The sequence below is a fragment of the Sardina pilchardus genome, chromosome 23 (assembly GCF_963854185.1).
Source record: "Sardina pilchardus chromosome 23, fSarPil1.1, whole genome shotgun sequence".
NCBI classification, from domain to species: Eukaryota; Metazoa; Chordata; class Actinopteri; order Clupeiformes; family Clupeidae; genus Sardina; species Sardina pilchardus.
In genome coordinates, this window is record NC_085016.1 from 26,769,400 (window position 1) to 26,795,908 (window position 26,509).

General features: G+C 43.8%; 1 protein-coding gene across 6 annotated transcripts in view; it reads right to left on the reverse strand.

The window, feature by feature from the left end:
* Positions 1-64: 64 nt before the first annotated feature.
* The window catches only part of gulp1b (GULP PTB domain containing engulfment adaptor 1b), a 58,035-nt gene continuing 31,590 nt past the window's right edge, over positions 65-26,509 (reverse strand). For 2 of the 6 annotated variants that reach the window (XM_062528301.1, XM_062528304.1), the window contains exons 2-12: positions 22,358-22,432; positions 13,268-13,329; positions 9,618-9,689; positions 8,996-9,094; positions 8,287-8,424; positions 7,538-7,654; positions 7,006-7,092; positions 5,221-5,502; positions 3,964-4,147; positions 2,741-2,835; positions 65-1,107 (exon numbers count right to left, since the gene is read on the reverse strand). In XM_062528301.1, coding sequence (XP_062384285.1) covers positions 1,036-1,107; positions 2,741-2,835; positions 3,964-4,147; positions 5,221-5,502; positions 7,006-7,092; positions 7,538-7,654; positions 8,287-8,424; positions 8,996-9,094; positions 9,618-9,689; positions 13,268-13,329; positions 22,358-22,432 — 1,283 coding nt within the window. In that variant the 3' untranslated portion in view covers positions 65-1,035. Of the gene's footprint in view, positions 1,108-1,775; positions 1,787-2,740; positions 2,836-3,963; positions 4,148-5,220; positions 5,503-7,005; positions 7,093-7,537; positions 7,655-8,286; positions 8,425-8,995; positions 9,095-9,617; positions 9,690-13,267; positions 13,330-22,357; positions 22,433-26,509 lie in introns of all 6 variants that reach the window. The other 4 variants (XM_062528303.1, XM_062528302.1, XM_062528307.1 and 1 more) reach the window with 4 other exon arrangements.

Here is a 26,509-nt window from a genome sequence, read left to right on the forward strand (position 1 = left end):
TGAATACAAGAACACATGTTGGGTACAATCACATTAGGCCAAGTCACAAAATAGACTCATCTCATTCAGGACTGAAGACGTTTACAATTTATTCTCCAAATAGCATAGAAAAACACATAACACTTGCAGTTCTAAGCCTTTGTGTAAGTGCACATGGCGGGGCTTCCACCTCTCTTGATACGGATGTAGGAGAGTGAAAAGAACAGTGGTTAGGTAAAGGGTGGAAGTGCTGGTTTGGTCTACATGCTGATGTTAATATCAAACACTGATTAATCAAACACTTATGTTACCAGTACAATAAACATGTAGAGATGATAAAGAGGCTAACAAAAATAGAAAGCTAAATGGCCTAAAACGAAAATGTGGAAATTCACGACCCTTGAAGTGCAAACGAGCATGTTTTTAAGGTCCTTTTCATTCAGCAGAGTAAATGGGTGTTTTAAATGATGACAAATGTGAGTTTGTACATGGGATGATTTACGTTGACATGCAAATAAGTTGTAGGTGAAAGATTATGTCACTATGTGATCTTTATGTGCAACAGTGTTTGGTTTAGTGAAATTCTGACAAACTCTGAAATTAAAACAAAAATGCGAATGCAATTACCACCGGTTACAACGTACAAGATTCTGATGACCGTGGAATAAACTCAGAAGACATTTTCAAGTTCTTCCATGTGCAAATTTCTAAAGTAAAGAAATAGCTAAATTAAATAGATTTACTCTGTCATTATATTAAAATGCCCTCTAAACAGTTGGTATTTTCATTCTTTCATTCAAATTAACAAATGTAACTATAATATGACATTACATAATTAAATCTTCAAACCCCTACATATGATGTCCATCTTGTTTAATTCACCCTACAAAAATAAGAAATTCCACATATGTGGCTTTAACAGTATATCTCTTTGACACAATGCAAAATGCAAATAGAAATACACTGAAAATCTTGATTTAACATTGGAGCAAGAACTCATTACAAATCATTTACAACTTACAATTCTATTTACATGAAAAAAGGTTTGTTTTGACATCAACATCGACTATCCAGTGGATCCATTGAAAATACTGTGCCTTCCAGAGTTAGTCCCATTTTGAACCCCTCCTGTGAGAAAGAAAGCAAACAAACAAACAAACAAACCAGAATCATTTAGTGGTTTATATTGTTCTTCATAAATAAATCGTCCTCCTATGACAAAGCACAGCCATTCACATGCACTGCTTAAGCCATTGCACATGACAATCCTTCGACAGGGCACTTAGAGTTTATGTAACAGTCTACCAGAGTTAAAAGCAATGACTTGCTTACAGTACGTTATTCTGCTTTTCAAAAGTGAATGAAGATAGCCTACAAAGAAATAAAATGAGTCTCCACGAAAGTGACATTATGAGACAGAAACCAGGCTGATGAAAATGAACAAATAAAATAACTACAGCCATGGGCATGCTTTCTGGGCCAGTGAAAACAAAACAATGGAGCAAAATAAGTTTTCATCTTAAAAATGGCGAATCCAGAAGCACAAGACCAAACTCAGTTCAGTTCACCCCCAACTTTTGAGGGTGTGATGGAAAAGTTTGTTTCCTTTCAACTGCCGACATAAATAATTCAGAGGCAGTTTATCATCGAACAGATTATTGAAATGCAAAAATGCATGAAGGAAAAAAAAAGCCCTTTGCTAGTCTAATCCCAATCTGAGAGTCCCTGAACTGAGCTGGAAGAGAGACTGACGGCCATGGTACAAGCGTCTCAGAGGAAGAATCGAGCATACAAACCATCTTTGCCGCTGCAGCGTGAAGAGAGGAGAGGAGAGGAGAGGAGAAAGATGATAGTTGTTACTAGAATACTAAAATACCTCAGGCAAAAACAATGATAGAAGGAACCAAGAAAAATGTAGCTCTCTATTAGAATGCACAACTAATTGAATTTAACGCTAAAATGCAGCCTGATATATTTGATTGCTTCTTTTTTACTCCTGGTTGAAGAGTTAAGGCAGCTGTCTGAAGTTATTGTCAGTCACATCCTCTCACCACTTTGCCATTTATGTCTGAGAGAAATGTTTGTTGTCATGGGGATGTCAATGCAGCTCCTGTTTGATTGCTCATGAGGGATCCACAAAACAACAAAGGCAAAACAGCCCTCTCTATAAATAATATGTACCTACATTATGGCTTCAACTCAAATTCATATCTTGTCACAGCACAGAGAACATTCAAAACGAGAAGTTATGCTAGCCTGCTCTTTAAACCATTCATTATTGAAGTATCATTTTCTGTAGCTATGAAAAGTTATAAATCGCAATCACATGTCAGCAAGTGCTTTAATTCAATATTGATTCCCTTAGCTGCCTGGTGAATATTTCATTTGAGTTTTACTGGGATAAGCCTCGGTTAAGTTTTCCTTGACTTTTGCTGGTACATGGTGGAATGTTTTACCTCTTTTGTTTTACCTGTGAGTGTGTGTGTAATGTATGTGTGCACGTGTGCATGAGTGTGTGTGTGAGAAAGTGTGTGTAGGTGTATGTGGGCATGTGTGTGAGAGATTGTGTATTTGTGTATGAGAGTGTATTAGTGTGTGTGTGTGTGTGTGTGTGTGTGTGTGAGAGATTGTGTATTTGTGTATGAGAGTGTATTAGTGTGTGTGTGTGTGTGTGTGTGTGTGTGTGTGTGTGTGTATGCGTGCGTGCGTGCGTGCATGTGTGTGTGTGTGTGTGTGTGCGCGTGTGTGTGTGTGTATTCACCTGCATCTCGTCCAGCTTGGATTGTATGTCCGGAGAGTAGTCTGTGGGTACACAGATGAAAGGGTCAAACGGTTCAGCTCCAAACAGGTCTATTCCTGCCGGACAAGAGAATAGTAGACAGAAGAGAAGGATAGAAGAAAGGAGGAAGAGGAGGGGAGGAGAGGGAAGAAGGGATGCTCAGAATTCAAAGGACAGTAGAAAGCATGGGTACAGAGATGTGGACATGGGAAAGGAAGACAGCAGTGTACATATGATTAAAACAGAAGAAAAAAGAAGAATCAGGGTTGAGCAACACAGTAAGGGGGAATGTTCAGGAGTAAAAACAACGTGGATAAACAGGAGAGGACCAGACATTAAATGAGAAAATGGGTAGAATGAAGTGAGAGAGAAAGAGAGAGAGAGGGAGAGAGAGGGAGAGAGAGAGAATCCACAATCAACCCTGTGATAACTTTAACCGAGTATCATTCTACATCAGTCAGTTATAATAGGATATATAATATAAGATATCTATGGAAAGGGTGCTCTACAAACAGGTCTCGTAATTCCTCTCACTGCATACAGTCACCTACTTGATCCTAATCAATCTGGCTTAGCGGCTACTCAACCAAAACAACTGTGTTGTCTATGACAGAAGCTTTAAAAGAAAGCAGAGCAACAGCTCAGTCCTTGGTATTCATCCTAATTGATCAACTACTGTATCTACTTCCACAGTTAACCACTGCATCCTTCTTTTCATACTCTCAACCATCTGCATCACAGGCACAGAACTGTCCTCATTTGAATCCTAGTCCATGGGGCATCCACTCAACGCATCTTGCCTGGGACAGCAATCGACATCTCACTATCCCACAGGGGTACCCCAAGGCTCAAATGCTGGGCCCTTTCTCTTTGCCAGTTACACCACCTCCCTATCTATATCCCTTGACTTTGAACTATTTTTCTACCCTTATACAAGGAAGTACTTATATTTCTTATAGTTAATGCAAATGTATAAAATACAGAGGATAAAATGGTTAGTGGTAGATTTTTTTTCTCTTTTCCTTCAAACATCATTAACATAATTTAACAATGCATTGAATTAGCATTACAACACTAATTAAAAATATATTAGTGTCGTATTAGTGTTCAAAATGTACCTTGACTGCTCCCTATTTTTTGTGAGTGGCTTAGGATAAAAGCACCAACTAAATGAATGAATAAAGGCTTAAATTCTCACAACGTACCCAAGAGAGAGATATACTTACTCCTCTCCTTAAGTGGTAGACAAGTTGGAGGAGGAGGAGGAGGAGTGGAGGGAGGTGGGGTGTCCCCGTTGCTGTCCAATATCTTGGTCATGGGCGACACAGGTGAGAAGGGCACCATGTCGAAGACATCAGTGGATCGCCCCCGCGTGGGGATACTCCCGGCCTGGAGGGGAAGACGAGCGGAGGTCAAAGTTCAAAGGTTATCTATGAATTTGATTGGCTCCTGATCCTGATTCTTACGCGTCAGCTCCTCTACATGCTGAAGTGTCATTGGTGAGTGATGGAGTCTTCAAAGCAGAATAAGTAATTAGTTGTAAAGTAGCAGTGCCGGGGTTGAAAGGCTCCGGCTCTGCCTTTGATCTACTCTGGTGGGGGAGCGGAGATAAGACCTTTATACATAATGCAGCCGCGTTAACCACCACTCTTGGATTTTTCATAATCAATATGCCAGAAAATGTGTTGAATCAAATCAAAATTAAACTTGAAATATTTCAGCCCTTTTTTAAACTTGGGGTTTAATGAAACTTTTGACATTTTTAGGAATGTGAATCTACAACTATAAAACGGCAGGCAGAATGTGGAGTGTGTACTGTATGTGTGTGTGTGTGTGTGTGTGTGTGTGTGTGTGTTCTGGGCTCTGAGTTTACCACTTTTTTAGGGTTAAGATCACATATAAGAAGGTTAATTTTCTGCTGAAGATGTACAGTATAACATAGTACACAAACCTGTCTATCCAAATGGGTTTCCAACTGCATAGGACAAATTACAGTAGGATTATTGCTGCAATATAAATGGATCTGGCTGTCTGCCATGCGATGTTACGCTGTATTTGGTGGCCGTGAAATCTGATTGATTTGCTGTGGCTTATCATAATCTACAGCTCTTCTATTTTGCTTTGCATAAAAGAGTCACCAAATTGGGAAATTCTGAACAGTGAGCTGTGACTGGATCAGTGGTGCTGGTGAGGAACTGGAGAACTAGGATCTGAAATTCATCAATTTATTAGTAAGTAAAAATATTTGCTGAATAATCTTATCTTTACCCTACATTCTCTTGATGTACAGTATGTCTTTACAGTGAGCTACCCTAGGTAATGGAAACTCTTTTTTCTAAACGACAGTTGGAAAAAAGACCATTGTGTCTTCTAAATGTGCATTATCAGAGAAAATTAGTTGTGCAGGAAAACAGAGTGCTGAACAGTGGGTGAGTAAAGAAAAGCAAAGCGCTGGTTATTACGCGAGGGCGTGGCACACTGTGGTCGCTGAGGGGCTTTGATTGGGCGGGTTTGGAGGGCGGGGGTGTGAGCAGGCCGGCTGATTGGCTGGACTCAGGGGAGCTGGCGGGGGTGAGCGTGACGGAGCAGATCTCCAGGCAGGAGAGGCTTGTGAAGTCGCCGCCATCCACGCCATCCACGCCAACACCTACGCCGCCACCAACTCCAACACCGCCACCGCACCAGAACAGAGCTGAGGGACGCTGCAGCATGAAGGCCTGGTTACTGGGGTTCAGGTGGAGCAGCTACAGAGACAGAGAGAGAGAGAGAGAGAGAAGAGGAAAAGAGAGGAGGGAGGAGAAAGAGGAGAAACAGAGACAGAGAGAAGATGAGCAGAAAAGAGAGAGGAGCGAAAGAGAGATAGAAGAGAGAAGCAGAGAGAGAAGAGGGGAGGAGAGAAGAGGGAAAAGAAAGAGAAAAGAGGAAAAGAAAGGAAAGAGAGAGACTTGGAGAAAGAGAGAAAGGAGGAAAGGAAGAGGAGGATGAAAGAGAAAGCAAAGGGGAAAATAGACAGGAAGAGCTTTCTGTTTGATTAGGGGGTTAGATGGAATCAAAGCATAGAAGAGAAAGGTGGCAGTTCATTGGTTAAAAGGCAAGCTAAAGAGGAGTATTAGGAAAATATAGTCACTTGGTGAGCCTATTTCTGAACCACCATTTTGGATTTCATCTACAGCAGTTGTCATCTCTACACCATTGTGAATTGACAGCTTCCATTCAATTGCATACATACAGTGAGGAGCACATGTATTTGATACCCTGCTAAAACAGGAATATAAAATCATCATTTGACAATTGATCTTAATGCCTTAACTCAAAAAATTAGTACAAATCAAACCGCCAAGGACACCAATTTTCTTTGTGATTGAAGAATGTATCGTAAATAGATAAATGTTTTCCTTAAATGCTAGGGGAAGGAAGTATTTGACCCCCTATGTAACCCTATGGGAATTTAACACATAGGGTTAACATAGGGGCAGGCAGATTTTTATTTTTAAAGGCCAGCTATTTCATGGATCTAGGATATTATGCATCCCGATAAATTTCCCTTGGCCTTTGAAATTAAAATAGCCCCACATCATCACATACCCTTCACCATAGCTAGAGATTGGCATGGTGCTTTTTCCAGTAGGCCTATTAGCCTGTTTGATTTGCATTGAGCTCAATGAGCATCAAACAGGCTAATAGGCCTACTGGAAAAAGCACCATGCCAATCTCTAGCTATGGTGAAAGGTATGTAATGATGTGGGGCTATCTTAATTCCAACGGCCAAGGGAACTTTATCAGGATGCATAATATCCTGAATCCATAAAATAGCTGGCCTTAAAAAATAAAAATCTGCCCGCCCCTATGTTAACCCTATGTGTTGAATTCCCATAGGGTTACATTGGGGGTCAAATACTTACTTCCCCCTAGCATTTAGGAAGAACATTTATTTATTTACGAAACATTCTTCCATCACAAAGAAAATTGGCGTACTTAGCGGTTTTATTTTTACTCAATTTTTGAATTAAGACATTAAGATCAATTGTCAAATGACGATTTTATATTCCTCTTTTTAGGCAACTTTAGCATGGTATCAAATACATTTTCTCCTCACTGTATGTAAAAAGTAGACCAGAACACCATCACAAAGAGAATTCATCCACATCATCTAAAGGGAAAATTAGGACAAGGCATGTGTGAGAACTGTAAAGAAAGAAGTGGTGCCTCGCTGTAGTGGCTGTCTGTCAAACCATTTGAGAACCTACGGGAGACACTTGGGCATTCATCAACTGGTCCTCCAGATCCTGAAGCTGCTTTTTTAATCTTGAGTTCTCCGCCTCCAGATCTTGAATCTAGCGCAAAGAAGAACAAAGATCTTCAACAAAACCATAACAATAACAACAACAACAGCCAAATAAGATGGAGGAAAGCTAAGAGTGAAGCATTCTACAGTTTTGTATTCTATATCGCTTTAGTTCAAGCATGAATCAAGGAGATTATTAAAACAGCTGGAGTTTTTTTTCTCAACTCTACAGATAAATGACACAAACAGCTGGGACATACTATAAATAGCAAGGGAAGACTGATAGAGAGTTTCTGGCCCTTGGCTCACTCCGGTTCATGTACAAAACAGTTTTGAGCTTGGCCCTGTCTATTTCAATAAAATATCAGATGAATGTCGGATGTGCAGCTTTATAAAGCCCCTCAGCATCTTTTTCTGTGAATTATACATATGGCACAAAAACTATATCTCTGTATCATCATGAATAAATAACCAATGGACTGTTGAACTCCTACCCTCTTCTGTAGGTTGCCTATCTGTTTCCTGGTCTCCATGTCTTTACCGCCGGACTCCAGGAATTTTTTGTATGCCAGGTCAAACGCTTGGCCGATGGCGAGGGTGATCTCCTCTGCCTGCACCACGACAGCAAACACCGAGGGCACAAACAGTAAACACAAACAGTAAACAGTCAACACGGTGGCAGGGGAGAGTAAACAGCTGAGTGAAGGCATGCGATCTCTTGTGCACACAGAGCTGGTGAAGTCAAACACAGACTAATGAGAAATGAATAGAGTAATGACTGATCCTAAAATAGATAAAGTTCAATAACAACTTGCTGTATACAAAAGGACATAAACATAGATGTGCAGTGTTTTAATGAGATGTGTACTGTAAAAGACACAAATCAGAAAAGTGGGTGGTGCTTAAATCGAGTATACTAGCCTGCGGTGAATATTGGGTCAACAGGGGTCTAGAGTTTTTGGAGAAATTTGATTGGATAAGGAAAGATGGTGGAGGTGGATTGCAGTCAGGAACAATGAATCAGTCTGAACATTGGTGCTGAACAATATTGCTCTTCAGGACAAATATCTATTACAGTTCAAATATGCTGCTACAGTTACAACCCATATGTATTGTCATTAATAATATTAGCACGTCTTTATCAGACTTTATTTCAGCTCAGTTTGTCATAGTGGTCTGACAGGACTGGACTAATGGCACATCAGGAAAAAAACAGCTGCCATCAGTCACATCTCTGACTTACACATTTTTCGCTGTCAAACACAAAGCACAGATGCCTTTTAGTCTCGGGGTCAGTGGAGATGAACGTGAATATCCTCTTGTCTGTTTTATCATCTGCACAGAAGGACATCCTGTGCAACTGGCAATTATGTTGTACTTCCTGTGGAGACAATGTAATTTAAGTTCCATCTGAACGGGGGCAAAGCCCACCACCATGATCTGTAGACGGGGGGGAAACATCACTAATCACTGCTAATTAAACTAAGAAACTGTTTTATTATGTGATACATCAAACTCACAATATTACCCTTTCAAATGGTGTGTGACGAAAGTTAGGCTGACTAACTACATAACTAAAGTAAGTTATCTTGCCTTTTCTTGTAAAAACAAAAATGCATTTTTTTGCATCTATCAACAATAAACAAAACACAAAAGGTTGAAAGGCATTGTCAGTCTAGATTAAGGTTTCTGAACTGGTAAATGAGGTTGTCTGCAGTAGCACCAAGGTTATGGGTCCATTACCCTGAGAACACACAAACTGCTTAGAATTTGGATATGCGCGGTGCACAGTGCCGATCTAACAGTCACTTTGAATAAAAGAGTTTGCTGAATGATAAAATCTAAATGTCAGTGTTTGTCAGTGTGAGAAGGCTCGGCACTGCTCTGCTAAGCGTTAATTAGAGAAGCCCGAAGCCCTCGGGCTCAACGCGCTGCGAGGATGAGTCACTCACTTTTGTCTTTGGATCTAAGATTTTCACGCCGTAGATGGAAATCTGCAATTCCACTTTGGGGGCCTTCTGTCCCTCTGACTTCTTGATGTGCCTTTGAAACTGAACCACAACAACGACAACAACAACAACAACTTTGTTGTGCAATCAGAGCTTTTCATCATTAAGCTCAACAATTCTGAAGTTTTCAAGAATGCACCCTCAAATTGCTCCTCAAATTCCAACTTCTGCCACTTATTACACCATTGACTGACACCCGCTTGTGATGTTCCTGAGTTCCACTAGGGGGCAGTGGAAAACAAACACTCATACTTGTCCCATCACGAGACTTTTGGCCCGAGGCAGACAATTGCCTTTATGAGCCACCTGGTTCATTTGTGCGCGAGAGAGCGCCCACCTGTAGCTAATGAAAGAAAAGGGAGATGCTACAGTGGTCCTCTCATTCATCATCAACTACCCCCTCGTAGCCTTGTGTGTTTGGCCCAAAAAAAGCTTGCACAAAAATTACATTTTGCAAAGCATGAGAGTGTTGAATATGACAAGGTCAATGTGAATTAAATTGTTTCGTCTGCCAGGAGAATAGCAAGCTTGGTGGAAGAGTTTGGATTGTGCGGAGTAAAAGTACCTTGAGTTTGCGCACAGCAACCTTCACCACGTCAGTGCCTTTTGGCTGCTCCACCTCCGTGATCCCCAGGAACTGAGACAAACACCAAATCAAAACAGACAGCAGCAACAACAATCAGTGGTTATCTGGCAAGCCACTTCAGACTTTGATAAATGTCTCTTTATGTTTATGTGTGTCTAAGTGTGTGTGTGTGTGTGTGGGTGTGTAAGAGAGAGAGAGAGAGAGAGAGAGAGAGAGAGAGGGAGAGACAGGAGACTATGAGAGAAAAAGAACGAAAGAAAGAAAGAGAGATAGATAGATAGATAGATAGATAGAAAGAAAGACAGAGAGAAAAGTTTTCTGAGCTGGAACTTGGCGGAGGTGTCATTAAGAGAATCCATCAATATGAGAACACCTGCAATGCCAGGGAGCACCTCGAGCCAGCGCTCGCTGTCAAACATCATCAGTCCTGATTGGCCTGGCTCGCTCTCAAAGACCTCTCCCAACACCGACGCTTCCCCCAGGAGCTCAGCTCTCCACTATCGGCCTGCTAACTCCTCTGGACGTGGAGAAACTCTTGGATAGATAAGAGATCCAAACATCTCTATCACTCTATGGGGCAGGCCCCTAAGGCGCCCAAACACACTAACACAGCATCAGATAAGGTAATGCTGCTGGATAAATCAGTGCACGATAGCAGGACTTAATAGCAGAGCCGGCAGGTGTGTCTACTGGGTGTGTGTGTGTGTGTGTGTGTGTGTGTGTGTGTGTGTGTGTGTGTATGTGTGTGTGTAGGTGATAAGCATACTGAGTGATTCCTATTCTGAGAAAAGACAGTAATACTATAATGCCTCTTCTGGTTTAGGCTTTAAAGTCCCATAACATCTTTTACTGGGTGATGATACTGAGTGATGCCCAGGAGCTGGGTTTTCATCCACCTTTCAACCAAAGGAGATCCTGCGAGGAAACACTTGAAATGCTTTGAAAGTCTTCTTACAGTACTTGAATAGGTAATTGATTCCAGGGGGGGGGGGGGGGGGGGGTTAACTCTCAAATTGCATAGATTATAATGAAACTGTATGGTTGATGAATACAGGTTTATTTTATTTTCATCATATTGCATTTGCTGAGAATATATTGCATATCTGTTAGAAGATATTCCATTTATACTTCACACAGCGCAGCCGATGGAAATAACCAGTCATATTCAACACTTAGCCAATGTTTCATAAATGAGCATCCAATATGTGGAAGAGTTGGCTGGGAACCCAGGAACTAGGTATCAGGTAGAGCTCTGTTGGCTGACAGTCATTCCCTTAGTACAGGTTCCCAGCGTGTGTACTCACATTAACATACTGGAGTCATCCAGTGTCTGTGTGTGTGTGTGTGTGTGTTTGTGTGTGTGTGTGTGTGTGTGTGTGTGTGTGTGTGCATGCCCTCACATCAACATATTGGAGTCACATCCACATCCAGAATGTGTGTGCGTTTCCCATCACATCAACATACTGAGCCCATCCAGAGTATGTGTGTGTGAGAGTATGTGTGAGAGAGTGTGTGTGTGTGTGTGTGTGTCTGCTTGTGTGTGCCCACATATCAACACACTGAGGCCAGCCAGAGAAACACAGAACAGAGGCCATCCACACAAAGCCATGTGGAAAAAGAGCACTTCCACCTCCTATTGAGTATGTGTACACATGTTTGGATGCTTGAGTGTGTGTGAGTGTGTGTGTGTGTGTGTGTGTGTGTGTGTGTGTGTGTGTGTGTGTGTGAGAGATAGAGAGAAAGAGAGAGAGAGAAAGAGAGAGAGAGCACTGAGAATATCAGCCTCATCCCAGCCCCAGGGAAGGAGAAATCTGAGCACATCCTCCACCTCCTGCTGAGTCCAGCCCGGCACACCTCTCCTCTTTCCTCTCCTCCCTTCTCCTCCTTTTCTCTCTTCTCCTCTCCTTTCATTTCCTCTCCTTTCCTTTCCTCTCTTCTCCTCTCCTTCCCTTTCCTCTCTTCTCTCCTCTCCTTTCCGTTCCTCCCCTCTCCCCTCCTGTCACCTGCCCACCCCACCTGGCCTTCCGCTCAGCCCAACAGCCCATGAGTGCAGCAGCACAGCAGCATTAGTGGAGAGGGCCCAGAAATGAGCGTCTCCTGCTGTTCAGGCACCTACAATCTGACTTGGCAGAGGTGCTGCTTTTAAGTGCTTCTTTTGAGAGAGACAGGGGCTATGGGTCGGTGTGTGTGTGTGTGTGTGTGTGTGTGTGTGTGTGTGTGTGTGTGTGTGTATCTGTGTGGGGGGGTCTGTGTGTCTATGTGTATGTGTGTGTGTGTGGAGAGGGCATGGCTGGCTGTCGTAATTGAGGTGGTGTGTGTGTGTGTGTGTGTGCATGTGTGTCTGTCTGTGTGTCTGTGTGTGTGTGGAGGTGTGGAGAGGGCATAGCTGGCTGGTATATAATGGAGATGGTGTGTGTGTATGTGTGTGTGTGTGTGTGTGTGTGTGTGTGTGTGTGTGTCTGTGTGGAGAGGGCATAACTGGCTGGTGTATAATGGAGATGGTGTGTGTGTGTGTGTGTGTGTGTGTGTGTGTGTGTGTGTGTGTGTGTGTGTGTATGTGTGTGTGTGAGAGTGTGTGTTTGTGAGAGTGTGTGTGTGTGTTAGTAGAAGGTACAGGAGGTGAGAGTTAGGTTTCACTGAAGCAATTTGGGGCTTCAGGAGCCAGGTCACATTTCGATAGGGAACGTCTTGCCCTTTTCTCAGTGAAAGCCAGCTCTCAACTTGGTGATTGAGGTGGGATATGTCTCTGTGTGTGTGTGTGTGTGTGTGTGTGTATGAGAGAGAGAATGAGAGAGTGAGAAAGAGAGAGAGAGAGAGAGAGAGAGAATGTGTGTGAGTGTGTGTGTGTATGTGAGAAGAGAGAGAGCAAGAGAGCAAGAGAGCAAGAGAGAGAGTGTATGTGTGTGTGTGTGTGTGTGTGTGGGGGGGTGTATGGGATACTTGTATACAAAAAGAAAGACGAAACCCCATAAGCCAGCTGTGGCAGGGAGCCTGGCGAGGTGGCATAAAGCACCATGAGTGATGGGGGGGACGTGTTTATGTGTCATGTTTATGACAGGGCCCAGTCATCTCCGTCACACAGCGTCATGTTCAATGGGAGATGGATGTGAGCAGATTTACGGCTCCTTCCCTGTTCCCTGCCCCGCGGGGGGCACTACTACACGCTGCGCCAAAGTGGAACAGGAAAACACCAACCCAGCCTCCCATTCATGGGCCGTGAGGGATTTCACATCCAACAACGAGGATTTTACACTCTTTAAAAACGACTAAATAGCATCTTCAGCTATGCAGATTAGCAGATCCTGCGTGATTGTTCTTTCCTCGTGTTCACAAAGACCAGTGCGTCTGTCACATTCTGTTCTAAAGTCGCCCAGAAGCCTTTGCCCGGTTTGCTTTTCAAACAGATCATTAGGCACAATTAACATGCAACACTTTCCTCCTTCTTCTCTGCTGGCAAAGTTGGCCAGAGACTGCCAGGCTGGAGCCTGGTGTTGATGCCACGGCACAGTTCTGCCCTTTGAAGAGCAGAGAGCCCTGTTGTGGGCTGGCCGCTGCTCTGGTACGCGGCTGTGGTGTGGTGTTGTGTTGTGTTTGGGAGACGGGGGGCAGGTGAAAGGGGCGGAGCCTACCTTGGCGTTGTAGGCCACGTGCTGCTTCACCAGGGCTTCGGGGGTGTGCATGGTGGGCTTATCTGGAACACACAAAAGCAGGCGGCTCAGGAGGGGAGTTGAGCCTAGAGGCAACAAAGGACACAATGCAGGTGGAGAGACAAATGCCCCCCCACACACATTTAGCAATGGATCTGCCCCCCCACACACATTTAGCCATGGATCTGCCATAGATGGGCTTCAGGCTTGGGGCTGCACCTCCCAATCCACTGTCCTTCTGTGCATACAGATGTACACAAACATACACACACACACACACACACACACACACACACAAACACAAACACACACACTCTCTCTCTCTCTCTCTCTCTCTCTCTCTCTCTCTCTCTCTCTCTCACACACACACACACACACACACACACACACAGACACAGGAGTGTGTGTGTGCATACCTGAGCAAAGAGTCTGTAGGCTGGGAGATAAATGGGAGAGCTCATTTGTCACAGCAGTACTGTGCCGGGCTGAACACAAATAGCAGCAGGTGCTGTTCCCCTCTCCTCCATAGCCTCTGTTTTATTTTGCATGACAAATAAAGAGAACCACGCGGCATCCCAAATCCTCCACCCTCTTTATGCCTCACAGCAATCCTTACTGTCCTAACAAAATGTTGTTTTGTAATTGGGAATGATCACACACAGAAAACTCGAGGTGGGATTGTAAACAGGGCTACTTGAACACTTGGCTGGCAAGCAGTGCGTGTCTTGGCGCATCATAAAGAAACTGGCATCATTTAAAGGTAAGGTTGTTTTGTTGGCATATCATACCATAACGTGTGAAGTAGACTGATGGTGGCTAAGGAGCTAGGAATAGAAAATTGTAAAGAAATTGGGCTGGCAATTGTCACTAACCCAAAATTCTTCCTGCAGTTACAGCTAAATCCACACAAGCACTGGGTATTTATTTTAGGTTTTAAAAGTTGTTTTTGAAAGACACTTCACTGCCCTGTGGGCTTTAACTTTAATAGACCTCCACAGTCAGTCCTCCTCCTTCCTTGTCTTGTTCTCTCCATTCCTCTCCTCCCCCTGGCAGTGACTCATGGTCCAGCTGTTCCCCTCGACCTCTGGTCCGCTGGCTGGGGATAGTGTCCACTCGCTGGATCTCTCCGTGTGCAGACCACTGCTGAGAATCCAGTCTGCTGCGTCCAGCCGATGACAGAACAGTTCTATCTCTCTCGGTCTCCTTGACCCAGACCACTGCAGAGGGGAGGACTAGTGTATGTTCTGTCTAGCCGATGACAGAACAGTTCTATCTCTAACAGGTGTCCTCGTCCAAACCACTGCTGGAAGCCCAGTCTGGTGCGTTCTCCTTCAGACGAAGGTTGTCTGCGACGTGCTCAGTCCTAAAGTCTTTGTCTTCACTGTTTTTGTCGGGTGCTCTTTGGTGTCAAAGGAAAAAGTTAAAAGGAAAAAAGGAGAACATGCCCAATCGATACATATTTCATTTAAAAATTCAGGTCCCAAACAGGTTGGTGGTCAGGAGTGCTTCTTAACTTATTATCTTAAACAGGTGCTCTTTGGTATCAAGGATATTCAATGACTTAAGGATTTGGTTAGACTATAACTTATAACTTATAGACTATAAATTTGGATTAATCTGTATATAGTAAGTCTTACCAGAGAGTTTCAAAGGCACACTGCTTATTAACTTAAAAAGCCTTTATTTTTTGGGCTTAGGCACATATTTAATTTAATTTAAGCACTGCTTGTTCTGGAGACCTTTTCTTTTTTGTTGCGTTATCTTGTTGTCAGCGGAACAGTTCCTCCACCTTTAGTTCACCTTGACCAGGCCACTGGAGGGAGCAGAACCTGCGTTGGTTCTGCTGTTAAAAAAAAAAGAATAAAAAAACAGCTCAGAGTGTCTAGAGTGGACGGCCCTGAGCGGACTCTGGGAGATAAGTGTGTCTGCTGATATCACAATATCCTTTATCTCTCCGCAGGAGGAGAGGATGAGGATTGACGGCCGTGGCGAGGAGCTGTTTTCCAAAGTTCAAAAAGTTCACACCGCGGCTGGCCGGCTTCACCGTCGCGCGACAAAACCACTTTCCTTCTCCTCATCCGTTCTGGCGTCGAGACACTTGTGGAAATGAAATCCTGCGGAATTGATGTCTTCTCCCGCACTAGATGAAACTGTCTGCCCTCTCTCCGGCGAGACAACGGGCCACAAAAATGAGTTTTCATCTCTCGCCCTCTCTGTTTTTCCCCCCAAGCTTCTACTCATCTTAATCTCTCTCTCTCATTTTCTGTCGTGCTTAAACTTCTCTCTCAGTACCTCATCTGCTCCCCCATCTTCTCTCATATTGTCTGTATAAATGTTAATGAATGGCTCCCCGCTGCAACATTCTGCATTCGCGTGTGCGCCGGGGCAGTTTGTCCCACTTGTCTTGCCATCTGTGTCCTGGCTTGTGTGCGGCCTGCTGGTGATGGATGAGGCATGAGGAGCTTTGTGGCCGGTGGAGAGCACTCTGAATGGGCTTCAGGAACCTCTCTGTCACCCGGCCTGTCGCTTTAAGCGATGCCACCATCAGGATGATGTTCAGTCTCCCTTCAGTGGAGTACCAGGTATGCTCTGTCACAGGCTTGATTAACATACATATTTACGCTTTTATTTGTACGTGGAGTTTCTCTGCAAACATATTCATGCGTACAGAGATTCAGGCTACAGTTGGCTGACAGGGAGTCTCCACCGAGCACGTAACTGAAATGTTCCATTCATGTTGCGTCTGCTGCAACATTAACTTTCCGCTGTAATAAATGGACCTAGCTACACTAGACGATAGCGACGATGTACATCTGATAGCGACAGCGACGTGTACATCTGAAAAATAATAGACCAGTCTAAAACTATTTTCACACTTGTGAATGAAGCGCTTAGCGGATCTGGTAAAGCTCGGGTGTGAGTTTGATTAAATTTCAATCTCCATCAGATTAGCTAACATACATACAAAGATCCTTGATTACTTTTTTATTTATACATGGAGTTTCTATGCGGACATATTCATATGTACAGATATTCTTGACTCTATTTTGGATCTATGAATATATTATGTATATTTACATGCCGTTCATACAACTGTTTGCGAAGCTGATATATGGATATCTATGGATTCATATACTCATACTTACATAGACACACAGATATGGTTCAAACTGTTTGCCATACTGGTTCATATTTGGATAAACACTGACACATATTTACATAGGCACACAAGCAGAGTGAATACATATCGTTTATCATATAAATAAATATCATACATATTTCAATGAAATGAGTAAAACCGAAACATATGTCCATTATGCTGTTCTAAGATATTCTGTTGAAAAGAGGGAGGTGGTGAAATTGGAGAAAACTGACCATATTTTTCACAACTGCACTTAAAAGCCCACAAACAGAATTAGCCATGCATCTGTCACATCTCCTCAGCACCAGTGGGCACCGACGAGGCAGAGAGATGCCTCCTGAGTCATCCCTATACCACACACACACACACACACACACACACACACACACACACACACACACACACACCAGACCGAGCGTCCGGCCGACCGTCTGCTAGTGTCTCGGGACGAGGCGACAGACGCAGAGTGGTGTGTCCTGTCACACACTACCTGACACCTTTGCGCAGGAAAAAGCTTTTCCCTTCTAATCCAAGTCCCCGCGCCGGCTTGACAGCTGTCTGGAGCATTAGCCATGCCTCGTCTCCTCCACCACGCATCCAGAATAAACAAGAAAACACGCCAGCGCCGGTGTGCTGTGAATACGGCTCACTGAAACCACTACAGTGGCCTGTGGCAGCTCCTGGAGGACTGCTGTCTGTCAGAGATGAACTCTGTCAGGTGGTAATAAACGGATGTTTATGCTGCCTTGGCCCATGGGTGACCCAGCGCATTGATTGACTGAAACATCCTCTCACCTGCCCTCGCCTTCTTAAGTCTTAATTAGAAGCTGATGGAGAGACTGTTGGAAACACCTGCCCCCATCAAACAGACACACACACACACACACACACACACACACATACATACAGTACATACACACAGACATGCACACACAGGCACACACAGGCACACACAGACACACACACACACGCACACACACACATACAACAACTCACAAAAGCACTCAAAGTGTCTCTCTAGGAAATGGGTTGAAGAGCACCGATTACAGGAGATAGATGGCTGCACTTGCTGCACTGGTCCATTTTTAGCTGCAGACCTTTGGAGGTGCTGCAGACCACTGACCAGCGGCCGCTTCTGCAGAGGAAAAGGTCACAATGCACCGGGGCGCCTGCATCCCGTCAACATACGAATGGAGTGTGTGTGTGTGTGTATGCGTGTGTGTGTGTGTGTGTGTGTGTGTGTATGCGTGTATATGTTGTGTGTGTGTGTGTGTGTGTGTGAAAGAGAGAGAAAAAGACTCAGGTGAGTGAAAGGTCAGAGTGAAAAGAGGCGTCTGATCTCAGAGGTGGAAAGATATAGAAAAACAAGAGCGATGCGAGGTGACAGCCATGTGCCATTGTGAGGAAGCATCTAAAGAACCGTTTAGACTGATCGGCTCCAGGGTCACGACCTCTGATTCCTTGAGGGTTTTTGCGTTTTTACACCTGATAAGGCAGAGACATATGAAAATAACATGTCACGGCAGCAATTTTGTATTCTTTCTTCTCGCTGAATCAAAAAGAGCCCTGATTGGAGCTCAAATCAATTCTTTTGTGTGCTGAAGCCTCGAGGAAAGAACTATTCAGGTCCAAATACCCTCAGCACTTTTGGGATAATGTCCTCTGATTGGCAGACACTCCACAAGCTTTTTGTGGACTTAAAAATCCCCTCTTCCCCCCTAGTCCGGGAGCCAAATGCCATAATTTAGGTGAACCTGGCTTTGTCGGTTAAAGTTTTTTTTTTTGCAGAATCTAGTAGACTAGGGGTACCTCTTTAAGATTTAAGAGGGTGCCCGGTGATATCCCTTGGGCAATTTCGTATATTAAGCCTTTCTTGTCCAATGTGTTGACTATAAGGCGGATATACTACAGGTGAATAGGGTAAAAAAATTAACAAGCAGATATCACTATGAAACTTAACCAGTTGATTACTTAGATCAATATGAAAAATAAATGTATTACAAGTTTTCTGAAATGTAATGTTTGAATATGCAAATTAGGTATGATGTAATTAAATATGCGCTGATTTGCATAAACGTAAAAAGATCAAATCTGAACATTGGATAAAGCCAGTTTCAATTTTTTTCTTTTCATTTTGTTGACATAAGAGATGAAAAGTATTTTAGAGAGGGAATTATGGATATCTCATTTAGTTATTCAGTAAATCAGAAAATACTATACCAGCCTTTAAAAAATCAATTTTCGCCATGTTTTTTGGAATAAAATGTCATGTAAATCAGGCTAAGAATAATATATCAACAAACCCCTCTGCAAAAACCTTCTAAACATGGTTAGGTATAAGACTGAAAAGTTTGGTGTATGTAGATGCTTGTGAAGTGGAGATTTTGTTCTCCGAGTGAGAGAGGAAACTCATCCATATCCGCCTTATATTCAACACATTGGACAAGAAAGGCTTAATATACGAAATTGCCCAAGGGATATCACCGGGCACCCTCTTAAATCTTAAAGAGGTACACCTACTCTACTAGATTCAGCAAAAAAAAAAACTTTAACCAACAAAACCAGGTCTGACCTGGGTTGGTTGCAACCTGACCCCATGGCTTAGTGACTGGTCTGGTCTGCCAAAAGCTCACGAGAACCTTAAAGGAACACTTCACTTTTGTCGGTTAAAGTTTTTTTTTTTGCTGAATCTAGTAGAGTAGGTGTACCTCTTTAAGATTTAAGAGGGTGCCCGGTGATATCCCTTGGGCAATTTCGTATATTAAGCCTTTCTTGTCCAATGTGTTGAATATAAGGCGGATATGGATGAGTTTCCTCTCTCACTCGGAGAACAAAATCTCCACTTCACAAGCATCTACATACACCAAACTTTTCAGTCTTATACCTAACCATGTTTAGAAGGTTTTTGCAGAGGGGTTTGTTGATATATTATTCTTAGCCTGATTTACATGACATTTTATTCCAAAAAACATGGCGAAAATGGATTTTTTAAAGGCTGGTATAGTATTTTCTGATTTACTGAATAACTAAATGAGATATCCATAATTCCCTCTCTAAAATACTTTTCATCTCTTATGTCAACAAAATGAAAAGAAAAAAATTGAAACTGGCTTTATCCAATGTTCAGATTTGATCTTTTTACATTTATGCAAATCAGCGCATATTTAATTACATCATACCTAATTTGCATATTCAAACATTACATTTCAGAAAACTTGTAATACATTTATTTTTCATATTGATCTAAGTAATCAACTGGTTAAGTTTCATAGTGATATCTGCTTGTTAATTTTTTTACCCTATTCACCTGTAGTATATCCGCCTTATAGTCAACACATTGGACAAGAAAGGCTTAATATACGAAATTGCCCAAGGGATATCACCGGGCACCCTCTTAAATCTTAAAGAGGTACCCCTAGTCTACTAGATTCTGCAAAAAAAAAAACTTTAACCGACAAAGCCAGGTCTGACCCCATGGCTCCCTGACTACCCCTACGCTTTTATCCCACTCAATATACTGTAACTCGCACATCCAATCAAACTTACAGCAGCCCATACCAAAAAAAAGGACTTTCCACAAGCCATCTCTAGGCACCAGTTTTGGGATGACACATCGCTTTTTTTCCCTCGTCGATTTCTTTGGACAATTCTCGCCACCGAGGATGCGCTGCTCGCTATCATATCAATTCCCGCTGCGTCGGGGCCAAAGACACCTCAGCTGCCTACCTATTTAATTTTCCACTTCAGTAGCCCTATCTATGGCTCCTATATTAGCAATACAAATACAGGACATTAGGAGCCGCTGCCCTTGTCGCGAGAGGAAGACGGATCTGACAATGGCACAGATATTAGCAGTGGTAAAAGCCATTACAACTCTCCACACGGCACACCGTTTTTTTTTCTGTCGGACAATAACTGTCAGGAGGGACGTCTCGTATTTGACACTGAAGCGAGACAGATGGGGGATTCTCTCTCTCCAGTGTTGAGCAAATAGCAGCTGGTGTGTCGCCATTTATCTAAATTAGAGGCTTCGGAGGAGTTTTTTGGGTAAACCTGTGTGGGTGCGATCACATGCTGTCTGACTCCATGCACACTCGCTGAGATGGCTCACAAGTTTGATGAGGTCGTTCACAAACGCAAACTCTAAAATATGCCGTCTCAGCATGAAGGATTTGCACACTTATAAATGAAGTGAAAGTCATTTAAACTTTGAGACAATGATCCCACTTTTTAAAAAATTTCATTCCATTCATTGCTATACTCGAGTTACTTACAGTAAACACAAAGGACTTTATTCGCTGGAATTCTCAGGATTTAGAAAAAATGCAAATTCTCCTTGTCATTAAATATCATTGTGACTCTGGATAATCCCGTCACACTATAAAAAAATGCATTTCCATTGGGATCAATACACATAAAAGCAATAAAAAGACTCAAAAGATGGAATGAAACAAACCACTCCAAACCCCTGCCATGCACAACAGCAACCGCCTTCAAACTTCATTATCTCCCCTCTTCAAATGCCTGTAAGCACGGAGGAGAGAAAAAGTGCCTGCGTATTGCATATATGCGCACGAGAGAGAGAGAGGGAGAGAAAGAGAGGGTGAGAAAAACAAAGACAGAGAAATGGGGAGAGAGGGAGAGACAGAGAGAGAGGAGAGAGAGAGAAAAACAAAGAGAGAGAAATGGGGAGAGAGAGAGAGAGAGAAAGAGAGAGAGAGATAGAGAGACACAGAGAGAGAGAGAGAGGCCTGACAGCGCAACATGAAATATTCAAGCCGACCCACTACGGCGGCTGCCTGCTAGGAGAGATAAACCGAGCCGAGCCAGAACCGCCAAGCAGGACCGAGGCAGTGGGTCCGGAGGCAGGCCTGTCACCAGCATCCATTAAACATGAGACCCCTGGAAGGCAAGCTATTCTTTCGCACTTCTCTCTCACATACACACACACACACACACACACACACACACACACACACACAATTTGGCATGTGACTGGCATGTGGAGGCAAACCCAAAGCAGCGTGCCATAACCATGGCGATGATGATGATGATGACGACGATGATGGCGATGGCAACGGCGAGGATGGCGACAGTGATTGCCGACACCACAGCCATCCACTTCTCATGGGTGAGCTTTTAATTGTGATGTGCACAGGCGGAGAGCTTGAAATGGAAATGCCTCTTCCCTCTGATGAAGGGGGGCTGTGGAAAATAGACTTTGGTGTGTGTGTGTGAATGTGTGTGTGTGTGTGTTTCTGTTAGTGTGTCGGGATCTGTAATTGTGTGTGACTCTATGTGTTATGCATGACTGTGTGATTGTGTGCAGTTGTGGCTTCTGTGATGTACATGATTGTGTGCGTGTATGTGTGTGTGTGTGTGTGTGTGTGTGTGTGTGTGTGTGTGTGTGTGTGTGTGTGTGTGTGTGTGTGTGTGTGTGTGTGCGTGTGTGTGTGCGGTTATGTATATGAGAGTCTGTGTGCTTTTGGTCTCATTAGTGATTCGGCGAGAAAAAGCGCAAAACATTCCCTGTTGTGTTTCGCTGGATGAGTGCAACCTCCAAACCGCTGATCAAAAGCCAGCTTCTATATACATTTAGTGAATGTATGCATGTACAGTAAGAGAATGTGGCTTTATGAAAATCCTATAAGCACTGCACGTATAAACTTTTACGCAGGCTGGATATCTTTATTGCCACAGTTAATCCAACGGCTAACTTCACGAACTGCTTTCGTTTACTGCCTGCATTCAAGCAACATTAACTATGAAGACACACTGTCATTGCCTTCTCTGTGCACTGAGCTGACTAATAAAGACGTACATAGAACAGTTGGTTGTCATAAGGTTTCCTGGGGTGTAGAAAAGAGATCAAAGTGTTTCTCAGGCAGCAGCTGATTCAGATGCCAATGATGATGAGGATGTTGTCGTACCTTTCTTCCGGCTGAAAGCTCGGTTCATGCTGCAGGTTCGGTGGGGTGGCTGCAGGTGATCTGGTGCTGTTCTGCCTGTAAGGGAAACAAACAGTAAAGATGACATATTCCCTCTCCATTACATCTACAGGCAGACAACAAGAGCTCTGCATCCATCATTGAATACTTCCTCTTTCAACACCTTTTTTTAGACACATTTGTTTAAAATGGAAACAGCAAAATAGCCAGGGCACGGTATGAGTAATGACTTCCTTTCTGTACCGTGGGTACCTAAAAAAAAAGAATAAACGTTGACCCAAATAGCAGCCTAGACGCGACACCTTATATGCGTGTACATTGGGGGGGAATTTTCTCTGCAGCTTATCCAGCCATTAACTCAGCACACGCTAAGAGGCGAAAATCTTTTTTGCCGTCGTAGCAAATTACGGCGACGCACAACCACACACACACACGCGCACGCCTGCGTCCTGGATGGCAGCCACTCTCCGCCGACAACGGCTCTTTGTTTTAGGAGTCCGGGCTTTCAGCAAATTACGCCGGGCCTGGCGTAGGCAGCACAACAAAGACAAACACAACAATAAACAAATCGCCACTAATGGGAGTCTCAGTTAGGCAACCTTGCACTGGAGCCTTCTGTGACAGACAGAGAGAAAGAAAGACAGACAGGCATACAGGAAGGGGAGAGGAACAGTGATAGAAGAAGACATCGGAAGAGAATAGGGAGAGAGAGAGAGAGAGAGAGAGTGTGGAATAGGAAGAAGTAGATGCAGAGGCAGAGAAGGAAGAATAGAGAATGTGGCATGGATGGAGGGATAGAGAGGGGCTGAGAAGGAGAAACAGAGGAATAGAGAGGCACAGATGGAGAATACAGGATCCAGACAGGTACAAAAGGAGCATAAGGAAATGTGAGAGAAAGGGTGGAGAGCATGAGCAGAGCAAATCAGCAAACGAAGGCTCCCCAAACTTCCCCTTCCTCTTCCCAGCTTCTCTTGGCATCTGTTGAGTCCGAGGGCATCAGAGGCCTGGCAGCACTCCCCTCCCGTCACGGCTCAGTGAAGCCCCAACCTCCCCGCACCGCGCCAGGCCAAGCTGGGCCACGCCACGCTACGCTACGCCAGCTAGCGCCCGCGCCTATGCCCGTGCCAGCCCTCATCAGACTAGGAGGTCCTCTCACGGACGGGGACGAGGAGGAGGACCAGACGCGGAGCACAACGCTGCCGGCCACTCCTGCAATACGGCCACTTCAGCACGCCAGTCAGGAGGAGACGCAGAGAGGGAGAACGGGCACTGGAAGGATCAGCTCTGCTTGATGGAGAGATGGGGGCAGGGGAGGGGAGAGATAGCTACAGATACAGAGAGAGAGGTACAGTACATGTAGAGAGACCGAGATGGGTGAAGAGGAAAGGAGAGGACAGACAGAGAGAGAGATAAAGAAAGAGAGAGAGAGACACCAGTTTATATGTATAAATGTCTTATCTCTTGTATGTATTTTGTATTATATTGTTTGATGTCCTGCTTTGACAATACAAATATATGAAATATATGGAGAGAGGGAGGGAGAGGGAGAGAGAGAGAGAGAGACAGAGAGAGAGAGAGTGAGCGAGCGAGAGAAAAAGAGATTTTAATGGCATGTCTGTGTTTTTGGGACCTTGCTGCTAGGCTGTCTGGTCGACTCACAGACCCATTCCCACACAGTCTTAAGAAGCCCTTGCCTCCCAGAACTGACACAATCATTTCATTCCAGAGAGCATTGCTCTAAACATACATAGAGGAAAACACAAAGCCAGACCAAAGGGGAAAGAGCTTTGATGAGAGGCTTATTCAAATCTCAAGAAGGAAAGACTGCATTCAAATTATTCCATTTGACTGGACAGAAGTCATCCCCACCTTACTAAGCATGTCACGACTTCCTTCTTATGGCAACAATAAACAAAGTCTTCTCAGCCCATAAGCTCCCTATTTATAGCCCAACAAAACTTCTGCTTATGAATGGAACCTTGGTTCTCTGACAGAGAACACGAGACATTAACCAATTGTTGGATAATGTCATCGACCTGAGCCAAGTTCCAGCCACCCGTCTCAGTTACTTTTTTTACGGACCACTGCCTTTGGCTGCACCATGAGAAACAAGTTCTCTTTAGGGTCTTCTGAAGCAATCCAATAGACCAGGTCCAGGGAGCCCATGTGGCTAGAAAGGGTTAATGTCACACGTTCCCCTCCAGAGATCTCTTTCAGTTACTGTAAGTTCACTCGACGTTTGGGAATATATACGACCAATGGGAATATACTGTACAGTGCTTAAAGTGGAGAAAAAAAGGTGCCCGTACTCATCCTTCACATGTAGTGTACAGTGTATCGGTATCAGAGAATGTATCAGATGGTATCGAGGCATCAAAAAGGGATTGCATTCTTCATTTTTACAGTGAATAAAGGGTACTAAGAGATGTTGGTGATAAATCACAGTGTGCTTACTGCTTAGATCTATTTACAGACCTGCAAACTTAGAAGGGCTGAAATAGGTTACATATTTACAAAGTAAACCCTTGCAGGGCTGTCTGGCTGAGACTATGACTATGAGCCATAAAACGCAATAGTTTTTAAACATGTTACTTATACCAGTGTTGAAGTGTTTTGATTCACATTTTTTAAGATAGGCGCTAGTATCGCCTCCTGTTAGAGCAGCTTAATTAGCGATACAGTAAGGTGATAATTCTGTAGCCTCTTTGCTGCCTCGCAATGATAGAACGCTGCACAAGATAAAGGCTACAGTTTGGGGGAACAGGTGAACGTCACATAGCGCCACACTCCTGGGAAATGTAGTTTACTTAATGAGCCCCAGAGGGCACGCAGAACCTGATTTGGAGATGACAGAAAAGATCAAGTACCGCCATCTCCCGCTATGCCAGAAAAAGTGCAGGTACGCTTTAGAGTAAAATTTAGAAGAGAGTACGGGCCCATTTTGAGCACTGGGAATACTGTAAGTACACCACAGCACAGCATTGGTGACAGCAGAAATGCATTCACTCACCAGCGAGGTGCTGTGCTGTGCACACCTGGCTGCTGGTCATGAATAAGCCGACAACATGGATAAATCCTTGAATTTCCCCTTTCCTTGAATTTCCCCTTGGGGATCAATAAAGTATCTATCTATCTATCTATCTATCTAAGCAGAGCTGTGGTGAGTATAGTGTCCAATAAGCAGAGCTTTGGTGAGTACTAGTGTCCAATAAGCAGAGCTTTGGTGAGTACTAGTGTCCAATAAGCAGAGCTGTGGTGAGTACTAGTGTCCAATAAGCAGAGCTCTGGTGAGTACTAGTGTCCAATAAGCAGAGCTTTGGTGAGTACTAGTGTCCACCCACAGCCCTCTGACAGTGCGACCCATTCAGACCAAAGGTATGAAAAATCAAGTACAGAGTTTTATTTACAGTGATGCACATCAAGGAAGAGGCAGCATGCTCAGAACCTCTGCATGACACCTAAGACCTTTTCATTTATTCAATTAGCCGACCCTTTTAGCCAAAGCAACTTACGTATGTCAACTATATTGCGGTACAATGGTCATTGCCCCCACAGTAACTCAAGGTTAGGTGCCTTGCTCAAGGGCACAACGGTGGATGCCAGGAATTGAACCCACAACTCGTGAGGCTACTGCACTGGCTCCTTAACCACTAGACTACCACTGTCCCACTCAGGAGAGGCCCTGCAGTGTGCTGATCCGTCACTCAAACTAAATCGCCTGGGAAGGTGACCATGAAATCAACAAATGATCATTACCTTCGCTAAGAAGGTTATGTTTTCATCAGGGTTTGTATGTATGTATGTTTGTTTGTTTGTCTGTCTGTCTGTCTGTTTGCTCGCAAGATAACCATCCAACGTTATGGATGGATTTCGATGAAATTTTCAGGGAAGGTCTGAAATGACCCAAGGAAGAAACGATTACATTTTGAAAGTGATCGTATCACCGTCTGGATGCAGGAGGCAGTTACTGTATGTGTTCGCTTGGCGGAGATTTGCGCTCTCTGAGTCTTTTCTAGTTATGTTATTGTAACAGTGCACTACATGCAGCGCAATTTAGCCAAGTGACTTATGTGGTTGTCAGGGACATGTTTTGACAACATGTGACGTATACTTCTATCACCATGGTAAAGCGCA